Below are 27,366 nucleotides of genomic sequence, written 5' to 3' on the forward strand. Positions count from 1 at the left end.
ATTGAGCCGCCCCTTAACCAACCCACAGAGTCAAGCACCGGGCAGGCGGGTTCTTGTTTGGCCTCGCTGCCGCTTCACCCACCTCCTGCCGACCACGAAGGTCTAACCCAGGCAGCTGTGACGGTGCTGTGCACCTGGGCCCTGACCCTGCCAGCCGCAGCAGGCTCCGGCTGCTCTTGGAGCAGCACGGGCCGGTGGAAGCGGTGCCAGGAGACCCTCTGAGCCAAGACACGGCACCGGTGTCTGTGCCGGCACTCAGCCAACTGAGACAACGCAGCTATTTCGCAGGGAGGAAATTGCAACCCAAGTGGCATTCAGTGCCTACGTTGAACATCTGCAGCCCTCGGGCAAACGGTGGCAACACACGCTCAGGGAAACGTGCTGCTCTTTGCACAGTGGGCTTCTCTGGTGCAGACGAGACCTCAATGACACATCCACTGACTGTTTCTTATATTCGCCCAGACAAAGAAAATTAAGAGCATAACCCTCACTCAGTTAGCAAAACAAAAGCTTGCTGACATTTTCCAGGACCAGCGAGGAAATGAAGTTTTTGAGACCTGCGGCATGGGGACACAAATGTACCCTCAGTTCTGATTTCTCAGACAAACACAACCAGTAAGTATGTGTTTGGAGAGGGCATGTTGATTTTTGTAACACTTCTGCCTAATCCCACATTTTCTTGTTAGTTAGCACCCGTAACTATCAGCCTTCTGACGTCCAGTTAAAGGTTGACAACAGCTGTGGGTCTGAAGCTTCAGCAGTTTCCACCAGCTTCAGCAAGTTAGCCCTACCAGCAGCTCGCACCAGGACATTCACTTCCACATTCAGGACACACCAATGCACATGATGGAAGTGTCATACCTGCATATTTTCTCTCATGTCAGTAGCCTCTCGTAGCGGATGCACTGCCAACTTAAAGATATCATCGATAGTCTTGAGACCGGTGTTCCTCAGCATAGTGTACTCCCTTGCTTTCTTTCCTATCCTCACTGAGAGGCTGCGCTTTTGGGCCTTCCCGCCTCCACTTCGGTTGGTTATAGCAATGTGAACAAAGAGGGTAACGTGCTCCATGATATCACCAACAAAAGATCGCAGCGGTATGTGCCTATATCCAGGCTGTAAACACTCCAGCGGGATGGTGTACTGCCCTATGAACTCATCCCCAATGTAGTCATCATCCAAAACAACAAAACGGATCATGGCCAGCTCTGGTAGATTGATCTGGAACTCAAAGCTTTCATCAAAAATGGGGTTATCACTGTTTTGCTGAACAGTTTTAGTTCTTTGTTCAGTGCAGTCTGCAGGAATGCCGTGTATTTCTATGCAGACATAGGGGTCTATGACATCCCCTTTTGCACATGCACCCTTGGGCTTTGGAAAGTTCTGACCACTGATTATTTTGACATGTAGGACTTGGGGAGAGACCCCCGGAACAATGCCCTTGGTATTTGCGCTGAAGTAAGACACTTCGTCACGCATTACTGAAGGCCTGAGAACATACCCGCATCCCCCATTCTGTAGAAACCAGCCAGTGTGTAGGTCCATCATGGGCCCTGGGGTCTGATAGTTCATTGCCACTATCTGGCAACCACAATTCCAAAAATCTTGAGGATTTAAGTTACTAGAGTCTATCCTCATAGCACTTGGGTACACCCTGGACAGAAACTTTTTATTGTAGTTGACAAAATCTTCAGGGTATTCATTTGCAATCCGACTGGCTTCTGCCTCACTGAAGGAGCACATTTCCCAATAATTTTGAGCTTTCATGGATGTCTCAAAGTCTTTGTATTGGACAGACTTGCACAGGGACACCAAGTCGGACAATTCCCTGCAGAGCCAGATCAGCTTCGGTTCCTTTGAGAAGTCCTCTGACAGTCTCCGGGATATTTCAGCCTCTTCATCTTCATCCGTGACTTCTCCTTCTAATATGTCCTGGTCACAGGGCAACTTCTTCCCCTTCACAATGATCTTCATTTTCAGTTTCTCGGGTGATGGGAGGTAGACTTCTGAGGATAAAGGTGCCTCTGTGTATAGTTTGTTTCCAAAGATCCTTTTCATGTGTTGTACCATTACCTTCTGCTGTGGTACTGAGCAGTGGTTTCCCAAGCAGAGAATAAGGGGGTATTCTGAAGCAAAGAAGGCCAATTTGTTTATTACCTCAATAACATTTCGAAAGGCAAGTGGCGATGTCATGTTGTTACGGTTACAAATAATGGGTTCATTATCTGGGCCGTCACAGACGTCTAGTTCAATACTCCGACAACTCATCTTTAAAGCTCTGACATAACCGTTGATATCAGCTGGCCCTCTGAGCTGGTCTTCTATTAGATATGTATTGTGGGATGCATTGATGTAGTAATGTGACAAAGGCTGCGTCATGTCTTGGACAATTTTTTTGTGCTCTGGGTCAAAAATATCACATTCTGGGGACAATAAGTATTGAGTAAATCCATCAATCGCAAGAAAACCTTTCAATCGCCCTTCTTGAGAAAGCTCATACCTGCGTATAATATCTAGACACATTTCTTCTGTTATGTGGGTCACTCCTTGCTCAGCCTCCAAAAACAGCATGAGGTCATTGGCATCTAAATACTCTTTGTTTTTAGATATCTGCACGAGTAAGAAATAAACTTCAGGTCTTGTGCAAAGTTCACTGAATGCTTCACAAAATTCCTCTTTCGTTACTCGTGTTGTCAGTTTCTCTTTGCTCTTCTGGATTTCCTTAAATTTTAATCTAATCTTTGATTCCTTCAAGGTGGGGTTAAGCTTCTTTATTAGCTCCACAGATGTATCTTCTAACATTATGCCATTACCATCAACATCTGCTGCTTCGAATACAGCTTTTAGCCAGGCAAATCGTGGGGTATTATGGCTGCTTTCCATCAAATCCAGGGGTTGTTTGCTACGAGAAACCAAGTACCTTAATCCTGATACCCAAATATTGGCCACATCAGCTGAATTGGCAACCAAATCAAGGGACTCGTAGTTCTCACCATGAATTACCGACAGCGCACAGTCCTCAGAAATCTGGTCTGCGAGTCCATTATTCCTGAATGTTTCTGTGTTCTTCCCTAGTCTGATTTCTTTTATAGCAGAAATATCAAGCTTGGCTTTCTCAAGGTCCTTCTTGGAAGGCTCCCAACGAAGAGCCTGCAGGTCAGGATCCAGAGTAAAAAAACGGTTATAAATCCGGGAATTTGGACGAACTTTCTTCAATTCACACCCAGCCTGCATAAAGCTGATACAGTCGCTGGCGCTGCTTATTTTCTTCTCTGATGGCATGCTGCTGAAGGACACTGTTTTCTTTCTTCCGCATTTTTGGTTTGAAGGATCCTGTGGAATAATTACATTAAAAAAAGATTGAGTAAGTTTTCTTTGGCCGTTCCACAAGTACATAAATAATAGAGAAGATATGTTTATGTCAAGATAATTCATGTTCTTATGAACCTCAAAACACAACATATTATCCCTTCCCACAATTTAGTTCCCTACTGAGCTATAAAATATACGGAGCTATACAGTGACTTGACTGATTGCAGCATTAGAGATACCAAGTTTTCATGAGTGACATTTGCAGCTGTTAAACTGCCTTCCAGATCTCAGCAACTCACTACAGCTGTGAGGGGGTGGCATCCGGTTGTGTCACATACATTTTCAAAACAGATACATATGGGAAGAGGGGTTTCATGGGAAGCTCCAGCACCTGGTTAAGGTCTGTGTAACCAGAAGTGGGGTGGATCTCACCAGAATTTAAGAGATATCATGAATAAAGGAGGAACTTTGGCATAAAAAGGCATGAGAAAAGAGTCTCAGCCTATGTGGGAGGAGAAGGGGAAGAAAGAATTCTCCTAAGCAGTGCTGGGAGGAGGGCCTGGGACGGGTCAGCGTGCTGCGGGGCACACGTGACAGCTTGATGCTCAGCAGATTAGCATCCTGTCTCAATTCTGCCTCTTTTCTGCAACCTTGGACACCTCAAGCAAAACTAAAACAAAACCAAACAACAGTCATGAGTCAGACCCCCGAGATACACACCCAGGAGAGTCTGGGCTTTCTTATTTCTATGTTTCAGTGTCCTTTGGCAAAGGACGTTCTCACTAAGCTGAGAAGCCCATCTCTGCTGCATGCACAACCGCATAGCTCTCATCACTGCTCTCGTGGGAGCCCCACGTACCCCTATGCTCAGCCCTAACCTACTTCACACTCTCATCTCCCCATTTGCTTTGAAAAGTAGCTATGTTAGTCACTTCTGTGTACCAGGACCACAAAACACTGTGGGAAAATGGACAACCAGGCAAGAAACCCAAAGCTTTTTTTTAGGGAATGTATTCTCACTGCTCTTGAGAGAATACTTAGCCAGACACGTGTGACTGTCTTTTCAGTATCAACTACCTACTCACTGCTGGATGTAAACCCAGCTGCCTGCAAAGCTTTCTGTAATTTTAGTGCAGCAACTAAATTTAAATCTTTTCCCACATATTATCAATTCAAAACATTTCACAATAATTATAAATTGCAAATCATTCATTTTCTCTGCATGATTTCTATCTACTCCATTAGTATATAAACTATCCAACAGCTACCAAAAATATTTTAAAAATATCATTCAAGGCTGTAATTAATAGTGAAACACTTGTTAAAACTGCTTTCCTTCCTATTTCCCTAGCCACCAGCAATACGTTCCCAGTTCTCTGCTTTCTGCTGTTGAAGGGACTTTTTGCTGGCTGAATTCTGACTACATGAGGAGTCCCAAGGCGAGGAAATGTTGATGCTGGGTATGGGCACACAGCCCTCCAACCACGCTGCCCTCGGGCCCAGCCATGAGATATGCACCAGGGACCAGCTTCCTGACAGCCCCTGGGGACCTGCTTTGAGACACCAAAACCCCTGACTTCCAAACCCTTTGCAGCCTGGACTACCCTCCCCTACCCCAGGAGCTGGTTCCCTGCAGTTCCCATTTATCTGCTGTGTCATTCACCCTTCCTCAAGTCATACTCCCCTGCAAATCCTAAATGCAATCCCTGCTCGAGCGGTGCCCTCCATCCAACCATCTCTGTCCTTCCTCTGCGCTGCGCTGTCTGTGCCTGAGCAGGACCCTCTGTAGCTCTCCTAGCCACAGAGCATCCGTCTTGGTGCTTGCAAGAACATCTCCACTCATTGTTTGCAAGGTTGTAAGGATACTTTCAGCAAATTAGTCAGTATAGATGTTTCTACAAAATTGCTATTGTCATTCGCTCACTTCATTCAGTAACATCCGAAATATTTCCAAAACCCCAGTCCCCAACAACTGGATTTAAAGGCACGGGATCTGCTGGGAACAAACCCAAAACCTCTAAACTTCTTATGCTAAAGATTTCTCATTGAACTGATACAGTGACTTCTACTGACAAGATTAATTACTCTAACCATTTATTGTAGAACTTATTATGAGAATTGGTCTTAAAAAAATAGGAGGAAAGTCAATGAAGCAAGTGCCTCAGGTCAGCTACTTTTGTAATTACAGTTTTCTGCTAAAATATTCTGTTCTTGCATTAAGATACTGCATTTTAATACACATCTATGGCCATGAAAATCTTCAAGCAATAGATGCTAATGAATACAAACGAATGGAGCCGACTACCCCCGGGTTCTAGAAGAGCCTTTTCGTTCTTATTTCTTTAGGTTTACAAGAGCAATATTTAGATTTAAGATTGATTATTAATTAAGATTATTTTTCTCATATAGGAAGATGTATTAATGGCCTTTGAATCTGCAGTGATTCATTCCTTGATGCAGAGTGGTTCCTCAGGGCCAGACTGGAAAACTCATCAGAGCAGCATAACTGATTTAGCCACAGGTCTGCCATTTTGTCTTTGCTAGAGAGGCAGGAGTTGTTATGTTACTCATTTTTTTCTGCTGAAAAATAAAAGCCATTTATTTTTAGTTCCAAGATACCTGTGCTTTTTGATGAAAATAAGCCACAGAATTAATCAGCTATTTTTTGGGTATTAAGGTGGGAAAACAACTAATTGGCCTCATGCAGAATCAACAAATATTGCCTTTTAACATTCAGTCTTAACCCCTCAGGGATTTCAGAAGGAATTAGATTATCCTCTGTATCCTCTTTCCCTGCTTTTATTTTTGATGGATACTTCTGGTTTCGTACTTGGTGGTATGCAAGAAACATCAGAATTGTACAACAGCAGTTCTTCATCTCCGAGTAGGACTTCCCCCATATCTTTTAATCAATTGAACAGAATTTAAGTCTAATCCATGGACTAATTGCCTAAAATTAACAAGATTTCAGTATTACTGACATTGATAGGATTATTTTAACTGATACTAACAATCTCCCCAATCTACTGTACAATACACACAAACCCTGCAAAATTGCAATTGCTAACTGAGCTTATTACTGCATCTGCTATCCCCTCTTGGTCTCTACAGAATAGGAACATACTCAGTCTTTCGAAGTGAGAGCTGCTCATTTAGATTATCAAGAAGTTATTTATTTTAGTATTGCAAAAACTCGAAATGTATTTCTGTGAGCTCAGCCTGGCAAGCTAGGCACTCGCCTTTGTTCTACCACATTCACATTGCTTGAACAACCATCTCCAGATCCTGACACCCCAGTTCAGCCAGGCCACACACATTCAGGTCCAAGGGATCACCCTGGGGAGCAGGGGAGTGTTTTCTTCAAGAAGTGTTCTCCCTCCACTGGGCTCCACTCACATCAGAGCCTGGAGAAGATGATTTAAATACAGTTTGCCTCCCCACTGATCTTATGCTGAGCTTAGTTCAACTGAGCCTACAGACTTAGGTTGCTAATTTTAGTTTAGCTATTGTTTTTCTTTAAGTCTCTGCCTTAATCCAATTTTGACACATTGCTCTTCTAAGACAAGACATCCAGCTAAGAATACGTCTGTGCTGCAGTGTCTCCAGTGGCTAAGTTCCTGCTCCGTTTTACCTTTCACTGGAGACTAAGAACAGGAACAAGTACAGTCACCTGGCAAACTAAAAGCTGCCAACATCTTATGTGAATAAATAGCAAACCTGCTATCTTGCGTTACCTGCCAAAAACATTCACACTGCAAATTATCAGAAAAACTCTCTACAGTATTTACCCACACAAGAGTACTTGTTCCCCTTCATTAACCAAAGCAATCAGAAAGCACAATGAGATGTACCCCTGAATCTTGGAGGTGAAACATCTATCCTTCCCCAAGATGATAAGTCCATCAAAATTGATCTTACCACACAGTAACTGGCCTAGGACTGCCCTTTATCCTCAGTCACTTGTACTGATGACACTGAATTTATTGTGGCAATGGAAGAGGGAAAGGGAAGGGACAGGGAAGGATGATGTTTGCCAAAAAAAGAAATTTACATCAGTGTGAAAACAAGCAACTCACTTGAAGATTTTCCACCCTAAGACTTCTCTACCAGAGATAACCTAGCTCTATACAAAACACTTACTGGAAACAGAACCAGTTTGCATGCAATGTACACGCACAAAAAGAAAATCCCTACTTATATGGGAAACCTCGTGCTTTCCAAGGCAAGACCCTTCTTTCAAATTGACTCAAACTATGGTTTCCTTCAGTTCTTTGGACACCCTCTATAAGGTGACCTAACTGGCTGCCTCCATCTCCTGCTCCTGAGCCTGCATAATATCCATTATGCAAAAAATACCTCAAGACCTCAACCACAAGACCACTTCAACATATGCTTAGCTTTCAGAGTACACACAGCTGCTCTGAAATCAGTCAACACCAAGGAGACAGATTCTGAGTGCTGGCCTGAATGCATCTTAACGTTTTCTAAACGTTTCTAAAGCAGGGATTCAGAGCTCCAATCTAAGCGTGCTCCCAAAATAGGAGAAGCTCTCCTGTTGAACACATTATCGTCGTCAGAGGGACTGGATGTGTAAACAGTGGGATCAGTAAGCCATCAGCAGTTGTGGGAAAACTCCACCCCATCCACCCTGACCTTTGACCACTCAATATTCTGCTGTTTAAATCAAAGAGCTAACAGAAATAAATATGTGGGATTAAAAAAATATGAATAAACATGCTCTCTACCTCATCCCACCCCCTTTGTCAAAACTATAGGACATAAATTGTTGATCTGAAGTTAAGAAACAGGGCAGTAGTAAGAGCTGTATAGCAACCCTGCACACAGAGGTCAAGCTCATGAATTATTATTTGTCTGAAATGAAGTTATCTGAAGGACCTCTAAAGCATTGACAGTCTTCCAGGATTCTGCTAAGGAGGATAAGAAGGGCAAAAAGCATCACTTACCCGAAGACACCAAAAGCCCTTAAAGAGCTGCACAGCTTCTGTGAAAGGATGTGAAATTCAGTAATGATGCCGAGCTAAACTTGTTAAGTGAGGTTAAGAGCCATTTCCCCCAAAACCAATTCACATTTTCACCAGCGAGTATCACCTTTGCTAAAAGAGAAGCTTTATTCTGATCTTTGCCATTTCCCATGAACCTAGCACTAAGAAATCAATAACAGACAGCTTAGTCTGTCCTCACAAATAGATGGTGATAAACGGTGCATCCTAAAAGCTATCTGCTCTGGAAACTCCAGATATCCACTTAACTGGCCAACTGATTACCTGATTTTATTTTTTTTTCCAGGAGAAACTAGTTAGCGCTACAGGGTGAGGTTTTTGGGGATGCATCTAGATATTTCAGTTACACACAGACAGAATCCCAGTTCCAGAAAATCTTAAAGCTTTACAGTACTTGTCGTGGGAATATGTACCTTTAGACATTGAATAAAGAAGTCAGTGAGTCACTAGTGGCACTCAAAGCACTGTGTAGCAGGTTGACAAATGATGGTGTAATTTTTCTATAATGAAGTCAGTCAGAGCAGGGAAGGTTTACATAAACTATCCAAGAGAACACAGAAAGTCAATGTTGGCACCAGGGCTGTAACCAGATCTCATGTACATGTGAGGCTTAGTCCATCTGATCAGAAATGCAACTCAAAGCTTGAACCCACAGTACCAGGATGTGGTTACTACAGGTAGCGATGAACATTGGAAACTAATATTATTAGCACACAAAGCTTTCTTCTGTGAATCTCAAGCCATGTTCTAGCCATCCTCAGAGAGCATTCCAGGACTGCCCATTTTGCAGATTTTATCAGTCCTCCTCACAGCCTCTGCTATCACAACAAATTAATGAGGTGAACTCCCTCTAATCTTTCTTGGCAAGGCCCGTAGGATGTAAGTATTAGATATCCACTGTGACAACTCACAGAACAACAAAGAAAAGGTTACCTACTCAAAATTCATCCAGGCTGACAATTCATGGCACAAAGTAGCTACCTTTGCACAGGGTCTGAACAACTAATCACCCTCATCACTGGTGCAGGCAGCCACAGGGATGCTGCCAGTCACACTTGGGCTAACTGTGCAGCCCAACAGATTGCAAGAGCAGATGTCAATGCTGTGGGATCGACCTCGGTAGCCTCTTCAAGTCAAAATTCCTGCCAATTCAGGGATTTGAGCACATGTGGAATAAAGACTGGATCCAAAGTTTAACACATGCACTCTTAAAAGCTGATACACATGTAATGGAATAAGCAGAAAATTTAAGGCAGACCAAAAATACGACATGGACAGATACATGAGAACACAGTGTCCAGCAATTTTCCAAATACCAAAATAGACTCGCTGGCATGTCTGCAAATCCAGCTAGTTGTCACTCACTAATTAGCAGTTTAACTTGAGCTCAAGCTCCACGCAGAAGCCTAAGCACTATCATCATTCACGCAAAAGCAATGACTAAGGGATCTCGGACACAAGGTAAAGAGAAGTGTCATGGAGAACAGTAATATCAGCATTTACAGTGTGCTTTTCTCAACTCCCCAGGATTACCCAGACATCGGGTGTGGGTAGTGGACTGTCACCAAGATCTAGAATAATGACTTTACAGTCAGTTCTCATCAAAAGGGGAGGAAATGTCACCCTGCAAAATGGGCACCTTGAGGGCAGGAAAACAGCATGAAGATAATAGTTTAACTATTCTGGGATGCTGAATAGTCACCACTCGAGAACTTCAACAGGAGGCAAGATTATAACAGCTTATCTGCTTTCCTCTTTACCTCCGTTACTAAAAATCCCTTTCAAATACTGGAGTGTAAGTCTTGAGAGAGCTAGAGAAGGATGTCTGGAGATCTTTGAGAAAAACATCTGAACCAAAATGATTTGCTCTTCAAGGAATGTTTTGTTGTGTGTTTGCTTTCTTCTTTTCTTTTCTATTTTAAAGCACTGGCATTGCCAAATTTAGTCAATTTTACCTTGAAGAAAATTTACCTTTGCTGTTTAAATGAAAAATAAGAGCAAAAGAAAAAAGCAGCAGCACATGAAGTCTCCATCTGGAAACACTTTTTGGAAATGGAAACCATGCAATGCAAGAAGGGTTTATTTTCTGGCATGGTACGACACTTAAGTTACTACTTCTACTTGTTTTTATAATTAGGGCCACAAAGCCAAAGTCAAGAAGCTTCCAAGAGCACAAGAACATGAATGCCTGTAATGAGGCTACCACTTCACAGCTCCTTCTGCTGCCATTGTTCCTGAAGTTTTCACTTTACACTTCATCACCCAACTGGTTTCCAAAAGGACAGTCTTTAAATGAAGGTGTAAGTACCTATCCGTTTATGTATTAAGCAACATCTACAGTGAGAAATGAATTCCTGTATGACACTTCAATACATACACACAACGCCTCCATATAATCCTATGGAAGAGCCCACCTGATGCAGAAGACTTTTCATGGATCCTCTTCATGCTCCCTGTGGAACAAAACCTTCACTTATGACACCCCAAGTGCCAGATCTACTTCCAGTTCGGAGGAGGCTTTCAGTTTGGAAGGGACTGACACAGCCCACTGGATGCAATGTCTCCAACCACTGCCACTCGCAAGCACTCTGTTATTTCCAAGTACTTGGGCTGCTCACAGGTGGTAACACTTACAAGTCTCCGAGGGCATGGTGGACATGGATTAAATTTATCTCCATGCTCTAAGGGAATATAAACCTGAGAAAGACAGAAAGACACTTTCTGTCTTCAAGCAGAAGCAGTAGCAGCAAGCCCTGGGAAAATGAGATCTCGGCTGCAGCATTCCCAGGAGGCCTCCATTGTACAAACCCTTGTTCTTCTACAGATTCTCCTTTGAACGCATCTGAGGCAAAAATTAAAAAGCGTGTCTACTTACAGAGCTCCTCCCTCCATGCAAAGCCAACCACAGCTCCTATCAGCCCCTAACTGCAGATAAGTAAGCTGTACTGGGCAGTCTGTACCAGAGTCCAACAGATAGTGCTGTTTCAGACCAGGGAGGAGAGGTGAGTAACCAAACCAGGGGTCCTTATTAAGTACCCATTTTGAATATTTGAGCTGATCACCACTCTTACTAGGTGGCACAGGAAAAGAGTCTCTCAGGTTGAAAGGTCCCAAGCTCCTTAGGTGTAATAGATCAAATGCATGCCTTAAATCCAATCCAGAGACAAGCCAGCACCAAGAGTAACTGGTGGGGTTCAGGCAACATGAACTTCCCCCATTTATACCTACTTAAAGCTTCTGCATTGATTTCAGGTTTACAGAGGTGACTGCAGCAATGGGACCTTGTACTGACCAAAATGTGGGTCACGGTAGAAAGAGCTACATCTGGAGAAAATGGCCAGATGCCCCACAGAAGGGACAGACGGGAAGCCAGACTCCACCCACTCTTCATACAGACATGGAGCAAAGGCATTGCAAGTGCACAGGGCATGTAATCAGCCTGAACCTACAGCAGAAAAAAATGAAGAAGATCCAAGATCAAGATCTGGGACACACCAAAGATCTGGTGTCTCAGCATCCTCCTGACAGCTCTGAGCACCTTGACCAGGATGACTCTAAAATATTGCTGTCAAACACTGTGCAGGCTCACTGAGAGTTACAGCATTACCCTGCATAAGGGCTGCCATGGCCCCAGGGAATAGGAAAACGAGCACTGCAGTATCTGCACATCTCAGCACAGCGTTCGTGTTCATCTCTTTTGCTAGTCAGAGATATGACAGCTCTGCACCAAGTGCAGAGGACACTGCCACAATGTCCTTTCAAAACACAGAGACTGGAGCAACTTCCCCCGTCCGTAAAAGATTTAGAAGCTGCTCTGTACATTAGCACAGGGATGGGTGCAGTCACACCTACACCTGCAAGCCAACGTGGAGATACCTGACCCAGCTTCAAGGTCCTCACCCATGGTCCTGCTAGCAGGGAAGCCACAACTTGCTGTGCATGCTGCCGTGGCCACCCTCCTCAAGGTGCCCAAGTCTCGGTGTGATTGCACAGGCAGGAATCCCTGCTGGAATAAACCATGGCAGTAACTCCAGCAAGCCACAGGACTCGGAGAGTGCTAGAATTCAAACCAGAAAGGATTTACTGGCTTGAAGCCTTTGAAACTATAGAAGATAAGCTTTTTATTTCCACATCACCTGGGCGCCTGGGAGAACAGCATCATGCACCACATCCCGCAACGCAAAAATTCAAACATGAACAACACACTACCACACACCTTCCCGTGGGCTTTTGGCTGCAATGATTTTGTTTATTTCTGCATCTCTTCAAAACAACATACACTTTTAAGTATTTTGAAGAGATTAGTTATTCAGACAGAGACATTAAATCAGAGCAAGACCTTCTCTGCATCCCTTGTTTGGACAAAAAAAAAACCAACCCACAACTAAAATTAAGGACTTTCACTGAGAGAGAATTGCAGGAATCTGACCTATCTGAACTTGAAAGGTGGTTTGTTTTATTATAAAGAGACCTCCATTGCATCTGTGGAAAGTCCATCTTAAAACCTGACAGAAGAGGATGACCTGTAGGTAAACCATCTAAACGTCCTTCAGTGAATCCATGGAAAACACTACTTGAGCCAGACAAGCCAGGAAGAAGGTTATGCAGGTTAAAAACATTGTCTCTTAACAGGAAGGAAAACCAGCCACAAGAAAGCAATACATTACATGAAAATAAGAGAAGTTGTTGGTGTGGGTTGTAAAGTAAAGTAAGGAAAATTAGGAAATTAGTAAAGGAAGAAAATAGACAAAGGAGGAAACAGCAACCAGCAGAGTTGATATAAGCAGGAGAAGGGTTTGGTGGCAGGTGGCAGTTACAGCAGAGAAGGTCCAGACAGTTCATTTGAAAATATTAGGAGGAGGTTGAATCCCACCAGCAGTCCATCACTGCACGGGAACACTGGTGGTGGTAATAGTATAAAAGAGCATTTATTCACTAAATGACAGGAAGAGAATTCCAGTAGTAACTCAGGAGGAAAAGCCAAATGAGTTTGGAAAGACCTGGCTAAGGAAAAGCTTGCCTCACTGGTACTCTTCTTCATTACACCTCTGAATGCTGGATTTGCAGCATATCTATGAGTGGGTATTTTTCATTGTCAAAATAATGGAAAAGCTGAAAAACGATTTGATTAAGAAAGAATAAAAAGATGATTAGCATTAACTATTTCCAACATTAAGGAAAACAGAGCTTGTCAGACTAACCTGATATCTCTTCTTTTATGAGATTAAAAGTTTGGTTGATACACATAATAAAGTCATTGTCATATACTTAGACTGTAATATATTGTGGTTTCTGCAATGCATTTGACTTGGTACTGAATGACATTTTGATTAAGAAGATAGAGCAATAAACTCAGAAGACATTAAATGTATCAAACACAAGATAAATGATATGTCTCAAATGCAACAGTAAATGTCAAACACTCATCATGTAGATATGCTTCCAATAGGATCCTGCAGGGACCCATTCCTAGCCCAGTGCTATTTAGCATTTTTAGAGTGACCGAGAAGAAAGCATAAAATCAATATACATGGAGTCTGGAGATGATACAAAGCCAAGATTTGAACAGCGATGAATAACAAAGAATATGGCTCAGTGACCAAAAGTCAAAAGACTGCTTGAGAAGCAATGCATAAAAAAAAATCATGTTCCAATAAGGACCAAAATATGAGGTAATAAATCTAGAAACACAAGAGGCAGGTCTTATTTACAGGACTCTGATCCAGGAAACAATAATTCTGGAAAAAAACCCCAACTTCATCATCACAGATAATCAGCACAGAATATAACAAAAAGATCACAATGGTATACTTGGTTGTATAAACATAGTATCTACTCAGGATAGAAAAGTTCTAGTATCTTTGTATTTGTCCATCATGTGATACCTCAGTTTAGAAATTACCTTGAAAACTGGAGAGAGTTCACAAGACCCACGAGAATCAGGAAGATTCTGGAAAACACATTCGAGTAAGAGATTCCAGATTCTTTTAGTTCAATACATACATTGTCTGGTCATAAGCAATTGCAGAAGCCCAAATTAATATAAGGAATAACTTTAAAGGACACTTCTTCTGCCCTAATAAAGGCATATCTGGGCACTTTTATTCAGAATGTAATAGTTCCAATTGAGTAGTTTAATTAAATAGTGAATCAATGTATTTTAAGAAGTCCTTCAAATTACGTTTCCTTACAGACCCTGTAGAAACTCAAGATGTAGACTGACATTGTCTCAGATTATAGACGATTATATAAAGATCAGTACCATCAGGTGATACATCCTTTCAATACCTGGAAGTTGACACATCCAAAGTAAAGCTAAGACTTAAAAAAAAAAGGCAACCCTCCCCCCCCCCCCCCCAAAACAAAACAAACCAAAACCAACCCACAGTGAGGACGGCTGAAGACGGTCACAACCTCTCAAGGATGGCAGAAGAGTCTCCATCACTAAAAAGGCATTCATCAGCACCTGATTCCTTCCAAAAGGATGCCCCATGAGATCAAACGTGATTCCATTTAAGCCCTATATGACAGGGAGTGGACCAGATTTCAGTGGTACCTTCTGGCCTGACTATTTAGGTATTAGCTCAAAAATTCAATCCCATATTTTTCCGGACATAACCGCTGAATGCGACTATGCTTTCTGGTCTGGTATCATGGCACTGGCGATTACCAGACACTGGGGGCCCCAATTTAATTTCATTCTGAATCTTATAACAATCCTCCAGGAATAAAACGTGTAATCCAGTAAGCCACCCAAATCTCCACAGTCTAATCACATTATTTTAAGCCCTTTTTAATCAACTTAAATTATTTCTTCATTAATCACATTTATGCTGATTCAGATCAACCCCAATCCTTAAATTTAGCAATGAAGTTACAAAAACCCAATAAACTAAGGCAACGAAACTGGTTTAATGAGAATATTTTTTAAAAATTCTGTCATTCATAATTGAATTATTAAATAGGTTGAGCTAGAATACATGCAACCAAATATGAAACTACGTGGGCAAGATAGCAGCATTGGTTTAGCTGGTCTATAATGCACTTGGGGGTGAAATTTTGCCTCAAGCATGCTATCTAAAGGCCCCAGCTTTCTGTGAGAGAGAAAAGCAAGTTTCAGCATACCTGACAAATGCATTAGCTCCTCTGAGGGAATTGTTTAACAATTTAGGAAGCATCCTTGAGGTGTAGGAGTTTGTACAGCTGGTGTGCAGGCTCTCTGCGGGGGTACAGGCACCACCTCCACGGGGACCCACAAGACAGATCTCTGCGGCAGCCCCAGTGCTCCCCAGCTCGGCTGGTGTGGGCAGGCGTGCAGTCCACCTCCCCACGCACGTGGCATGCCCACGGACTTGGCTTGTCCTGTTTGTGCTTTACTATCCCTTGCCAACAAGCTTCATCACAAAACCAGGATGGGAAAACTTTCCGATTGCTCCTCTACAAAGTGTACATACAGGTATTGAGGTGTGTCTGTATGTATACACATACTGAAAAATTTCTGAAGTATTTTACTCCCATCTACGGCTTTTTAGCTTTGCAACTATGTGCACAGTGCATACAATATATTCACCTTCAACATCCTTAGGCTGAAAAGCTAGATTGTAGGTATAAATTATGCCTGCTGATGTAAGAGCAGACTGTGTCAAGCCATGAAACGTGCTACTACACTGATAAAGGAGCTGACAGGGCTAAAACTGACATACAAGTGAAACAATTATTTCAACGGTCTACTTAGCAACAGTATGACAAATTAAACATCTCCCTTAAAAGCAAACCACAGGTTTCCCCATTAATACAAAGGAAATAAGTACTCAAGAGACAGCTGTGGTAGCATCATTAAATCATATTATATGAATCTAAGAAGTAGGCATATTCCAAATTTTTACCAATGCAGATGCTGAGTGTTTGCATTACTCATTAAAATTGGGAGTAAATGATGCAGGTTACAAGCACTTGATAAGCCTTCACAGAAAACTGCAGCATCATAATCATCCCATTTATTTAAAGAATAACTGATTTGCTATGGTGATGTGCTACAATTTTTATCACATTTCTTCAAAACTATCCACCTTCAAGGGCAGAGCTCTCCTACTTCCTGGAGCTCATGTCTTAGGGAGAGAAAAATTGGTCATTTGGTTCTTTTTCAATAAATACAGGACTGCAATTGTAATGTAATTTTATTCTGGTCATATATTTTGCTAAATAATTATAATTTCTTTTTCTCAGAAGTAAATTAGCTGCATGCCTGAATGTTACAGTCCCTTAGGTTTCACATAGCACATGCATTTTTATGGTTTAAGTATATCACCAACCTGGTGTAATTGCTTCCACCCAGCTAATATTTAAACATTATGAATCAGTGGCAGTAGGGGTATTAAAAAAATAAATAATCTAACCACAGTACAATTTTACTGTAACTGCAACATAACTTAGTACTTTATGAGAAAAAATAACACCTCAAATCTCTAATAGTTTTGTACACTTGGAATGTTTAGAAAATGTTGAGGAAGAAGAGAACTGCTGTGTTTGCAACCAGAAAAGTGGGAACGCCCTGGCTTCTAGTTCTGCTCTCCACCCCAGGAAGAGCCCTTAGGAAACACTATCTGCTCTGGATTTGGACTCATGATTTCCATAAGACTCAAAAATGTTTCTGAAGCACAAATCTCAGTACCTTCAGAGACAAGGCAGTCTCTGCCAGGTTCTCCATCCTTCCCCTCACCTGGGAGTGATGTGCATGGCAGAAAAGTGGGTGTCTAGCAGCAGGGATGGAAACAGCTGGGCCAGTGGTTTTGGGAAGCTTTTTGTTTTGGGAGGTCCAAGTTTTCTATCTGCCTTCTTGAGAACGAAAAGCCACAGGCCCCATTACTAAACCACAAGCTTCCCTTATCTTGCACACTTGTCATTCACACCAACATGCACGCTCCCCAAAGCGATTTGAGAAGGACCTAAAAGACATCTGTTAAATACTGGCAATGTTTAATTTTGCAAGTGAGCACAAATGGTGGCAGGAGCATGGCATAAGTGAGTATGGCTCAAAAGCTGGGACAAAATGTGTGACTTATGCTGCAGAGAATTAAGCAAAAGCCACGCCTGGCAAGCAAACATGACACTTTCTATATTACTTAAGAGTCATGACAAGGATAGAAGCTATTTACAAGCAGCATAAAAAACCTGAAGGAAAGGTATTCACAGGAAAATGTCACTAGCCTCTAGGAACCACTCTTCCATGGACAAAAATCAGCTCAAAACTCACAGTCCGTTCAACTGGTCCTTTAAAATAGATTATGATTTGCAACAACTGTGTGATTTAGCAGTTGCTCATTTTAAGCTTTAATCTTACGAACACTTACACACACATTTAGTCTCTACAGTCACACTGTTCATTTGTTAATATCCTATTCAGCATAAAAGAGGTGCGTTTGTGCATTTGTTCATCCAACATCTCAAGTCCTTTTTAAACATCAGTGCTCTGGGTTTTCAAGACTCTTAGAGCTAATCCCTCCCACCAGGGAAACACAGCTTCTAAGTTTGTTGGTGTGGTTTTTACATAAGCAGATACGGTGAAAAGATAAATTTTAAGGAAAAGCCTTTTTCTTGCTCTAGAAGAATTAGCTCCCTCTTCTCTTTCTTGTTATTTTTCATCAGTTCCTCTAGGTGGACGTATGAGCAACGAACGCTCCCTAACACGTTGCTCCAAGGTAAATAAAGGGTAAAAGAACACACTTCCATTTAGCTGCAGGACTTGCTAACTCTCTGAAAAAGAGACCAGGGGCAGGCAAGAAAGCACCCTGGCAGGGAGCCCCAGCATTGAGTACCCCACGCCCAGGGGAGCAGGGAACACACACTCATTCTCAGGCTGGACTGCTCCAAGTCCAGCATACTTGGGAGAAGCCAACTTTTGTGTTCTGTTTTTACAGATGCCACTGTATTTTTTTTCTAGCTGGTGGCCACAGGAAAATCATACTGCTGTAATATGCCATTTAGCTGTTTTTTTAATTTGTCTGCCTTTTAATGGAAGACTAAAAAGGACAATAATTAAAAAAATATATAGCTTTCAGAAAATTATAGAATTCATTTGCTTTGCCTGTCAGCTTTCAATCTCAAAGCTCTTCATGAAATTTCCAGTTTTAACCCTAAAGCAAAGCTTTGTGCAATGAAGGGCAGGCATATTTTATATCTGTTTAATTATAATAATGAAGGCTTTGGTAATGCATTTAAAAGAACTACAGTATAATCAAGGCCATATCCAGAGAACTGCTTTGTTGTACCCAGGAGATTTTGTCTGTCTTAATTAAGTCTCCTCTCTCAGATGTGGAACATAGCGACTCTTGCATCGGAACTACCTCATGTAATTGCACAACAGCTCTACTTATTGCATACGGCATACATTTGTTTTTCAGTGCAGTTTCTAACCCTATCATCATACTTCTTAAAGCAAAAACATAGAAAACAAAAAACAATCTGGACAATGTCGTTGTATATACTGAATGGTATGCATATGCTTCAGCCTTGTGGTTCAGCAAAGGGGCAGCAGTAAAATATGAATGCCTTAATACTATTATTAATCTGAATCAGATTAAATTCTCTTAGTCCACATAAAGCAATTGTTCTTTACTTACCTTGATGAAATGAAAGTAGAATCTAGCCCACAGGAGCAATGTATGAGGTTCATGGAAATCCCATTCTTAATTATACCCTGTTTTCTGGATACATTCTTTTAAGGTATATTTGGAGTCAGGAGAATGGTACAAAACACTGTAGTAGCACCAGATAATTTACAAGTAGATTAAAAAAAAAATAAAAACTATTAGAACTACCGTAGACAGTAAATGCCATAGCTCATTAATTTCAGTGGGTTTTGTCTCTGCTGACTTCTGATTGTGAATCAATATTGAAGCTTATGTAAAATATTTTCCTCCTTCTGCCTATACATGAACAAAATGAATTAAAGTTTTTTTTTCCAGACAGTGTTTTCAGCTGGGATTGCTATTAACTGAGAGAAGGAAAATAATCAACTCTTTGTATGCAGTAAAGTGGCAAACATTTTTTAACTATGTACTTTGGAAAATAATACATTTTTAACTCATTTTCCAAAGTCAGTTAAATTATCTGTCAATGAGTTCTTGAGCTACTAGGTAAATTGAGGCATGTCAGATACTCTGTAATTGCTGAATGTTTTCTATTGATCAAAGCACGCTCTTGTAGCTCAGCAAACTGAAATGGCATTGTTGCCCTTATGAAAAATGAATGCTTCATCCTGCAACCATTTGCTGGTATCTGAAAATGCAAATACTGGTCTAAGTGCTCCAACTGAAGTGCGGTCATTTGGCGAGCTCTGTGCACCACCACACCGACATAGGTATTTCAGTTGTGCTGTTTCTGTTAAAAGGGTGGCACAACCCAACCGCAATCACTGGTTCCTTCCTACACCCTGAAAGAAAACATAATTTTCTCCTATCAGTAACAACATGTCCCAGAATAAACTCACATGCAACATTAGAAAAGAGTACGAAACTACAAAAACCACACCATCCAGACAGTAGCCAAAATACTGAATTACAAAGGATAAATTTGGAAGGGGTCTAAATACATCCTTTCATTCCAGGGTCAACATGGCTATCGGAAGTGGTAGAAGGGAAATAACTAAACCTGTGAAGAACTGAAGGGTAGAAGATTTTTAGAGTATTAACTGAGCTGGGCTGTCACCTTCCAGGGTTTATAGGTTACTTCTGGTGGCACACTCATTCTGGATACCTTAATGCTAAACTTTGAGAGTTTTCTCTTTCTCTGCTGCCTGAAAACACAGGGCTTGAAATAGAATTCTGAAATCTAAGTAGGAGAATATACAAGACTGGGTATGAAGCAGGTTTTCCTTGCATCCCATTTCTGAAAGGCTCAAGTACTGATGTCACCTATCATTGTATATAGAGGTACTTGTGTATCAACCACTGAAGCAATAGATCTGACTCCACACTAACATTCACTTAAGCAGTTCAGTTACTTTGCTTTGCATAAAGCATAGAGCTGATGATACATCCCCAGCTTTTGCTGAGTCAATGAAATATTTAAACACAGATCTACTGTATTCAGTGAAACTTAAAAGAGATCTTTTAGCACTTTGCTGATCTCGGAGACTCACCCACAGTCATGCAGGACGTAGAGGGCTGAGGAGCCTTGAATGCTGCTGACACACTGTTATATTGAGCCACAAAACCACCCCTCTGTTTTCAGAGATTGCTCTAACTCTGTATCAAACCTACATGTTTTGTGAATCACATCTTCATGGTAGGAATATATCAGCACACAGTAAAAATAAGTCAAACAGTTGTCTAAGCAAAATAAGGCGTTTGTTTGCAAGTGCAGAAAATATACTGCACACCATTCCTGAATATTTTTTTCAACTAGACTGCTTGGGATATCTTCAGAAAAAACAGACTACATATGTGAAAGATAATCCTTTTCATTTCTGACCATAAACATGATCTGAGGGCAGGTAGGAGAAATGGACTTGAAACCTCTTAACCTAAACCATATCCCCTTGACCATGAGTTCCCCAATAATTGAGCAAGATGTAATAAATGGTTCAGTTTGGATAACACCAAATGTTGGATTCTTACTTGAAAGTTTCAGTGTAATTGTTTTTCCTTTTTGTATTTGAGTGTCCTTGTTCATGCAATATGAGAAAAGATACACAGAAGTCCTCCATTACCTCTACCATTTTCTTTTTATATGCTTAAGCAGTGATGACATGAAAAAATGTTTATTTCAGCAGAGTTTTGTGCAGAGCTGGTCAATGCAAAAGCAAAACCAGGTTCACAAGCAGTCCATATGCACAGCCTCATTAAGAAAATGACACACTGCCCATAGTTTAACCAGAATTTTCAGAGACAGAAAATGTCTCTTAAGTCTATGAGGTGCAGGTGTTTATGCTACAGGGAAGAATGGGACTAAAAGGCCTGGAAAATCTTTTCTTGTTTTCCTATTTAAGGCTGTGCAGAGAGACAGGCAACGTTTGGCAAATAAACGTATTTTAAATTCATATCCTGGACATGTTTATACTCCATTTGTGAATAAAATACAGAATTGAGACTAAAGCTGTGTTAAGTCCTGTGGCTTCAGACAGGACACATGGGCATGAGCACAGGCATGCAGCTGTGCGAGCACACGTCACGCACTGACACAGAGCCGTGAAGGGATTTCACCACCTCCTTTCCAAGTGCAACCTGTAAAAAAACTTGGTACATTCCAAGCCATTGCAAGAACAAACATTTTCTCCCACACAAATATCTCCTTGAAGCCCAGAGCGCAATCATGTCTTTCTTGCCAGGGTGATTACGCAGCATCCAGAAGGGGAAAGAGAGGCAGAACGACACAGGAAGAACTCCAGCAGAGAGAAACTGGGAAAACCAGAAAAAGACTTCTCTCCTTATAATTACCTTGGTAGAATAATGGCAGAATTATACAAAAGGAGCAACCAGAGCACCTTCCAGCATACATTGCTACTGCTTGGATTAATCAGATAGAGCTGTTCTTGAAACTGATACATAAATTGACATTAGTTCAGTCTGCATGTATAATTTCAATTCACTCTCATTTTTCACACCAAATGATGTCAGATTTTAATTAAAATCTTTTAACTGAAAATTAAAATGTCAGTGGTGATGCACAGATGCTGCTGAACAGATTTATCTTCTCCCTCTCATAAATTAAAAAAAGAGGAAATACCTAAGAGCAAGAGTTTCAAGTGATACTTTGCTCAGCCAGCATCAGGGACCGAGCATCACTGAATTAAGTCCCAAGGTTGTATTTTCTTTCTAAATATACTTCTTGCTGCCAGTTACATGCCTGCAGGATCAGGGACTACCCAGCTAAACTCTATTATTCAAATAACAGGGGAATGTAAAAGCAAATAGCTCCTAAATGCAGTATATCAGTACGGTGTGTGCCCAATGCATGACTTAGGAAAATCCAAACAGCTTTTTTGCTCATCAGACAAAAGATGGCCCCTTAGCAAAACCGAAACCTTGAACTCCACCACTGGTACGTCACCCCACACAGACACACATGGGTGCGTGCTTCTCTGCCTCAGCTCCCCCCCAGCCAAGGCACTGCAGACCCGCATTTGGGTGAGACTCAAATGCAATGGCTGAACATCACCTTCCACCTCTCCAAAAATATTCATTGGTGAGTTTCACTGGGAGAGGTGATAACGGAAGAGCTACGCAGTGCGACACCCATTTTCCAGAGCTGCTGCTTTAATGAAGCCTAACTCCACTTCTGCTAATTGCTTCAAACAAGCTAACCTGGTCTGACACACCAGCACTCATTTACCAACAGCTTCCAAGGGGTGTTCCCCAAGGTCCCTTTTGGCCCTGCTACTACCATCAAGCTCTCAACTATTTTAATCAACAGACTATTCAATCTACATCCAAGGTCCACAGGATCACTGGCATGAAGTGAGACCTGCAGCTCTTTTCTCCAAAGCTGCCATTTCTGGTGTTTCCAGAGGTTCTTCTGTTTGGTTCAAACGACTCAGAGTTACAAACTTTCTTTGTCCACCTCAAACTAGCCACCAGCTTCAGCCTGAATTTCTAAGTTCACGCGTGCTTTGGCTAGGCCCGGCATCATAAGCAACCAGACCCTGCTGATGCTGCTGGCCATGTGCAGAAACACTTTCTCTGATTCCACAAATAAAGCCCATTCCATGGCTTAACTTCATTTTCTAGCTACAAATTAAATAAGAGAGACAATAAAATGTTGCCTATTGCAACGTACTCTTAAAGTGAATGGGGAACCCTTAAGTGGAGTGGGAACATAAAAATTAAGGCATGAGTCATAGAGAGCAAGTCAAAGCAAAAAAAAAAGGAAAAAGAATACTGACACACAAAGGGGGTGAAGAAATTAGGAACAGAAGTCATAAACAGAGGCCCATGTAGAAGTGGCTCTCAGGCATGGGCAGCACACTTCAGAAGCTGACAAACTAAAGAGCTTTTGACACCTCTCTCGGTTCAACTTTCCATCCTCATTAAAAGAGCACCTGAAAAAGGAAACCTCCGCTCTCCAGGGAGCACATTTACTTCTCAACAAATGTTATCGAGAGTTGCACTATTGATGTTGATAAAAGGAGAGTAGCTAGTTTTGGGTTGCCACTGATTTGATGAGGATCTGCTGCTGAAACTGCTAATGGTGTGAGCCTCATTTTCTGATAATTTGTTTCTGTGTTCTCAGTGACTGCATTTATCCCCCTTTCCTCACTGCTGAGGTATCTAACATCACTGTACCTGTCAGGTGCTGGGAAATGAAAATTACTTCTCTGCAGTATTAAAAAGGCTGAAAAAAGAAAATGGGTATTACTAATGGGCAACTCCAGCCCTGCTGTTCGTACAGGATACGGCAGTTCCACAGAGATGAATTACATTACATATTTGCACATGGCAATTTGCACTGTACAGGAAATACTCTTCTCCTTAACTGAGTCTCGCTGTTAAAACAGATCAGCCAGAAAAAAAAGAAAGAATAGAGGTCAGAATGGAAGAAAAGCCAGCCTGATCTTTTCAGCTGCCTGCAGAGCGCAGGCACATCCCCACTAACCCCTCCAGCCGGTGTGCTGCTGTACGCACCACGCACCACGCTGCCATGCACCATGCATGGCAAAGACGGGCGATGCAGAAGGTGATCAGCAGTCCTCATCTTTGAGACCGAAGGCCAAACTGAACCAACCCCTGCAGCGGCAGCAGAGGCACATACAGCCCCAGCAGACCCCCAAAGCAGAGACCTGCCAAGGGCAGCCAGGCAGCACAGCAACACCCAACGTGCCGCCACTTCATCAGTGATGGGTCTGCCCTAATCTCTCAACAAACCCAAGCATTTTGTGCGTGACGGTTTCCCAGGGCCGGTTCCCTTACTGCTCGTCCTTTGTAGAGCCGAGGCAGGTTGGCCAGCTGGGGGGAACCCGGCAGCCTGCGCAGAGGCAGCGGGCACAGCCTGGCTGGCCTGCGCTGAACAGCAAATGCTTGAGACATCCAAGACACCCTGCACTCAGGCATGCACACAGTGATTCACAGCATCCATTTCAGTTGCCAAAACTATTTAATAAACCACTAGTAGACTTCAGGCTTGAAAGTTCCCAGGGATGTTTAGACTGAGAGCTCATACAGTGACAAACTTCTGGCTTTGAAAAAGACTGTTAAAACCTATCTTTGGTCGTTTACACATCCTCTCTTTTAGTGTGAGACCTGCCATCTGCCTACTGTGATTTGCCAGTTACGCTGCCGTATCACCAGCCACCCTGCTGCTGCCGTCGTGCTACTATAATGCAGACAAAAACCTCTCTTGGTGTTTTCACCCGCATGCTGCTTTTGGACTGTTGCCTGAGGAGCAGTGAGTGGCTTAGGGTTAGAGGCAGAGGGCAGGAGGACTCAGTCATTTATATCCCAAGCATTGCCATACAGGCAGGCTCTTCCTCTCTGGGAGCAGAGAGGAGTACCAACACCCCCAAAGTCCAAGTGGGGAATCCAATCCCAGTGAGCTGACACCCCTCTGATGGCACTGCAGAGAGACTGCCCGGCACCAGCCCCTCCATCACGACTGCATGCACCCCTGCATCTCCTCCTCCCTGCTTTTTGGACACTAAGCAAGGCCCCTGAGAACTAATAAACATGTCAGCCCTCCCACAGACCCCTCATCTGACCTTAGACACAGTCGAATTCTCCCTCCTTGCATCAGTTCATCACCTGCAAGACCAAAATCACTCAGGTGATTTCCACCCCTGCCTTGCCCTGCAGAAGCTGAGCTGGGGGAGCAGCACATCGAACAGCAGTGACTGTGTGTTCAAGCAGAGGCTGCGTGTTCAAACAGGGGCTGTGTGTTCAAACAGGGGGCCAGTCCACGTAGCACGCACTAAGTTCATGTCCCCTGCTCCTTCCTCACCTGCCTGAGCCCAAATGCATACAGCAGACTGTTTAAAAACAGAGGTAATTTGAATTAAATAGTAGTCCTAACACATTCCAGGAACATTCCTGAAAATGAAGCATTTGGATTAATTTTATTCAAAAGCCTCTGAACAAACACCCAGCTCTACTGTAACACCACTGCTCTTGCCTTGCCTTAGTAATTCAGTTCCCACTGTGGGGGGCTATTTATCTTGCCACATAAAAGCCCTTTCTCCAGTCAAACCTCTACATTATATATGGTTATTTTCTCCCTTATCATAAGCCCGCTAACAGTCTATTTCACATGGAGGCAAAGCACACAGCTGAATGATGAAGGTGGCGGCAGAGAAGCAATCCTGCTCACGCAAGGGACCTCTCCCAGGATTTTAAGCTGTTTGTGAAGGCCTGACTCCAGTGCCACGCTGGCTGTACATCACTGTGATTACACTGACTAGGTTATTCTGATTTACTGGAGAGAGAGACAGAGAGGCAGGAAATTGGCCCAGCAATGATGTACTAATGTATACTCCTCTCCAGAAGCTCAGTGCCTCTAAATATGAAAATGTTAAAACCATGTTTTTGATAAGCATGACAAATCACGTAAAGTCATTACAATTTTATTAGAGGAAACATTTTCAAATGCATTGATTAAATTAGGAATAATGACTTGGACCTAAAGTTATAAACCTTTAATCTCATCAGCACTAATGACCTCCTGAAATAGAAGGGAGGAAGTCAGCTTCTTCAGGGCCGAGAAAGAGCGCACAGCACACGACACCAGCCCTTTATTGGCCACGCTGCAATGGATAAAACTAGGTAAGAAGACAAAGACTGTGGAGACCCAAATCAGAATCCAAATGTTAAATAGCTTCAGCTCTCTCTGATATTAACCACTGTTTAAAATGACTTAGTTCTTGAGCTCCAACAAACATTGAGTCACTTAATGTAATCAAAAAGCAGCCTATATAAAAGCAGTAAGTGTTATTCTGTGCACATTCACAACGAAGCATATGGAAAACTGAATGTGTTCAACCTGTAATTGTCTTCCCAATGCAAATGGCTTCCGGCGTGCACCTTCCAATGTGTAAGTTGCATGCAAACATCCCACAGACCAAATAAAGAACATGCAGCAAGGAGCTACTCGTAAGGTAGCATTCACCCTCACACTCTGCCATAACTCCACCACTCTTCTCTCACAAAAAGTCCAACTCCTCCCTGATATAGACACTAACCTCCCTCCACAGGCCTACTGAGAGGAGGAAGACAAGGGAAGGTTTAGACCTTTCATTGCACATAGAGCCTAAGGATCGATCCAATTGTCCCTTACCTCCCTGATGTTGACCGACAAAGAAAAAACATCATCACTGAGTGGGCCTAACCTGTAACCTGTATTTCAAGGTGCCACTGTCAAAATGAGGGAGACCTGAGCTTGATAAAGAGCAAGGTAATGACCAAAGATAACCATGCATCTTCTTAAATGTTCTCCTGGGTCCTGGAGGTAGCCAGGGCTTGCTCTCATCCCTGCCATGGTTGAGACAATCTCAGGGACACGTACAACCTAAACTTGTCTCCAAATGTCTGCACACACTCAGCAGAGGGGGTGGAAAGCAGATCATGGTCCTCGCGTCCTGCTTCCCAGGCCCTGAGGATTCGCGCGTGACTGACACCTTCTCCCTGCAAGTCTTCCAAGAAGTCTCTTCACACTGAAGGTACTTCCTGGTGGAAACAATCAAGTAAAACTAAATTGCTCGTGCAATACTGCGTACCTAATTGGGGCCTTTTATACTGAATCCTCTTTTTATTCTCCCCTAACAGCAAACATTACAAAGGATGTTTTACCCTATTTTCTTTTTTCCCCTCCCATGTTTAGCCCTTCCCCTCTTGCTCTGTGAAAATCCTAAGCAAGATGGAAGAGTGAAATGAGTATGTGCTATGTCTGTCAAAATACAGACAACAAACTGGGAGAAAGTAAACTGTTCTTCCCTAAACTCAACAATTCTCATTATCTTGCATGTTTTCTATAACACCAGCAAACGTAGGAAACTGCTGATGGAAGAAGAATTATTTTAACAAAGGTTGTATCTTTAAATTTAATATTACTA

General features: G+C 42.4%; 1 protein-coding gene across 5 annotated transcripts in view; it reads right to left on the minus strand.

The window, feature by feature from the left end:
• PLCL1 (phospholipase C like 1 (inactive)) overlaps nt 1-27,366 on the minus strand; it is a 256,880-nt gene that overhangs the window by 87,496 nt on the left and 142,018 nt on the right. For all 5 annotated transcript variants that reach the window (XR_011324390.1, XR_011324388.1, XR_011324389.1 and 2 more), the window contains one exon: nt 862-3,333. Coding sequence is in view for 2 of the 5 variants with exons in the window: in XM_069781807.1 (XP_069637908.1) it covers nt 862-3,333 (2,472 nt within the window). In the remaining 3 variants the exon portion in view is untranslated. The remainder of the gene's footprint in view (nt 1-861; nt 3,334-27,366) is intronic.

The sequence above is a fragment of the Haliaeetus albicilla genome, chromosome 4 (assembly GCF_947461875.1).
Source record: "Haliaeetus albicilla chromosome 4, bHalAlb1.1, whole genome shotgun sequence".
NCBI classification, from domain to species: domain Eukaryota; kingdom Metazoa; phylum Chordata; class Aves; order Accipitriformes; family Accipitridae; genus Haliaeetus; species Haliaeetus albicilla.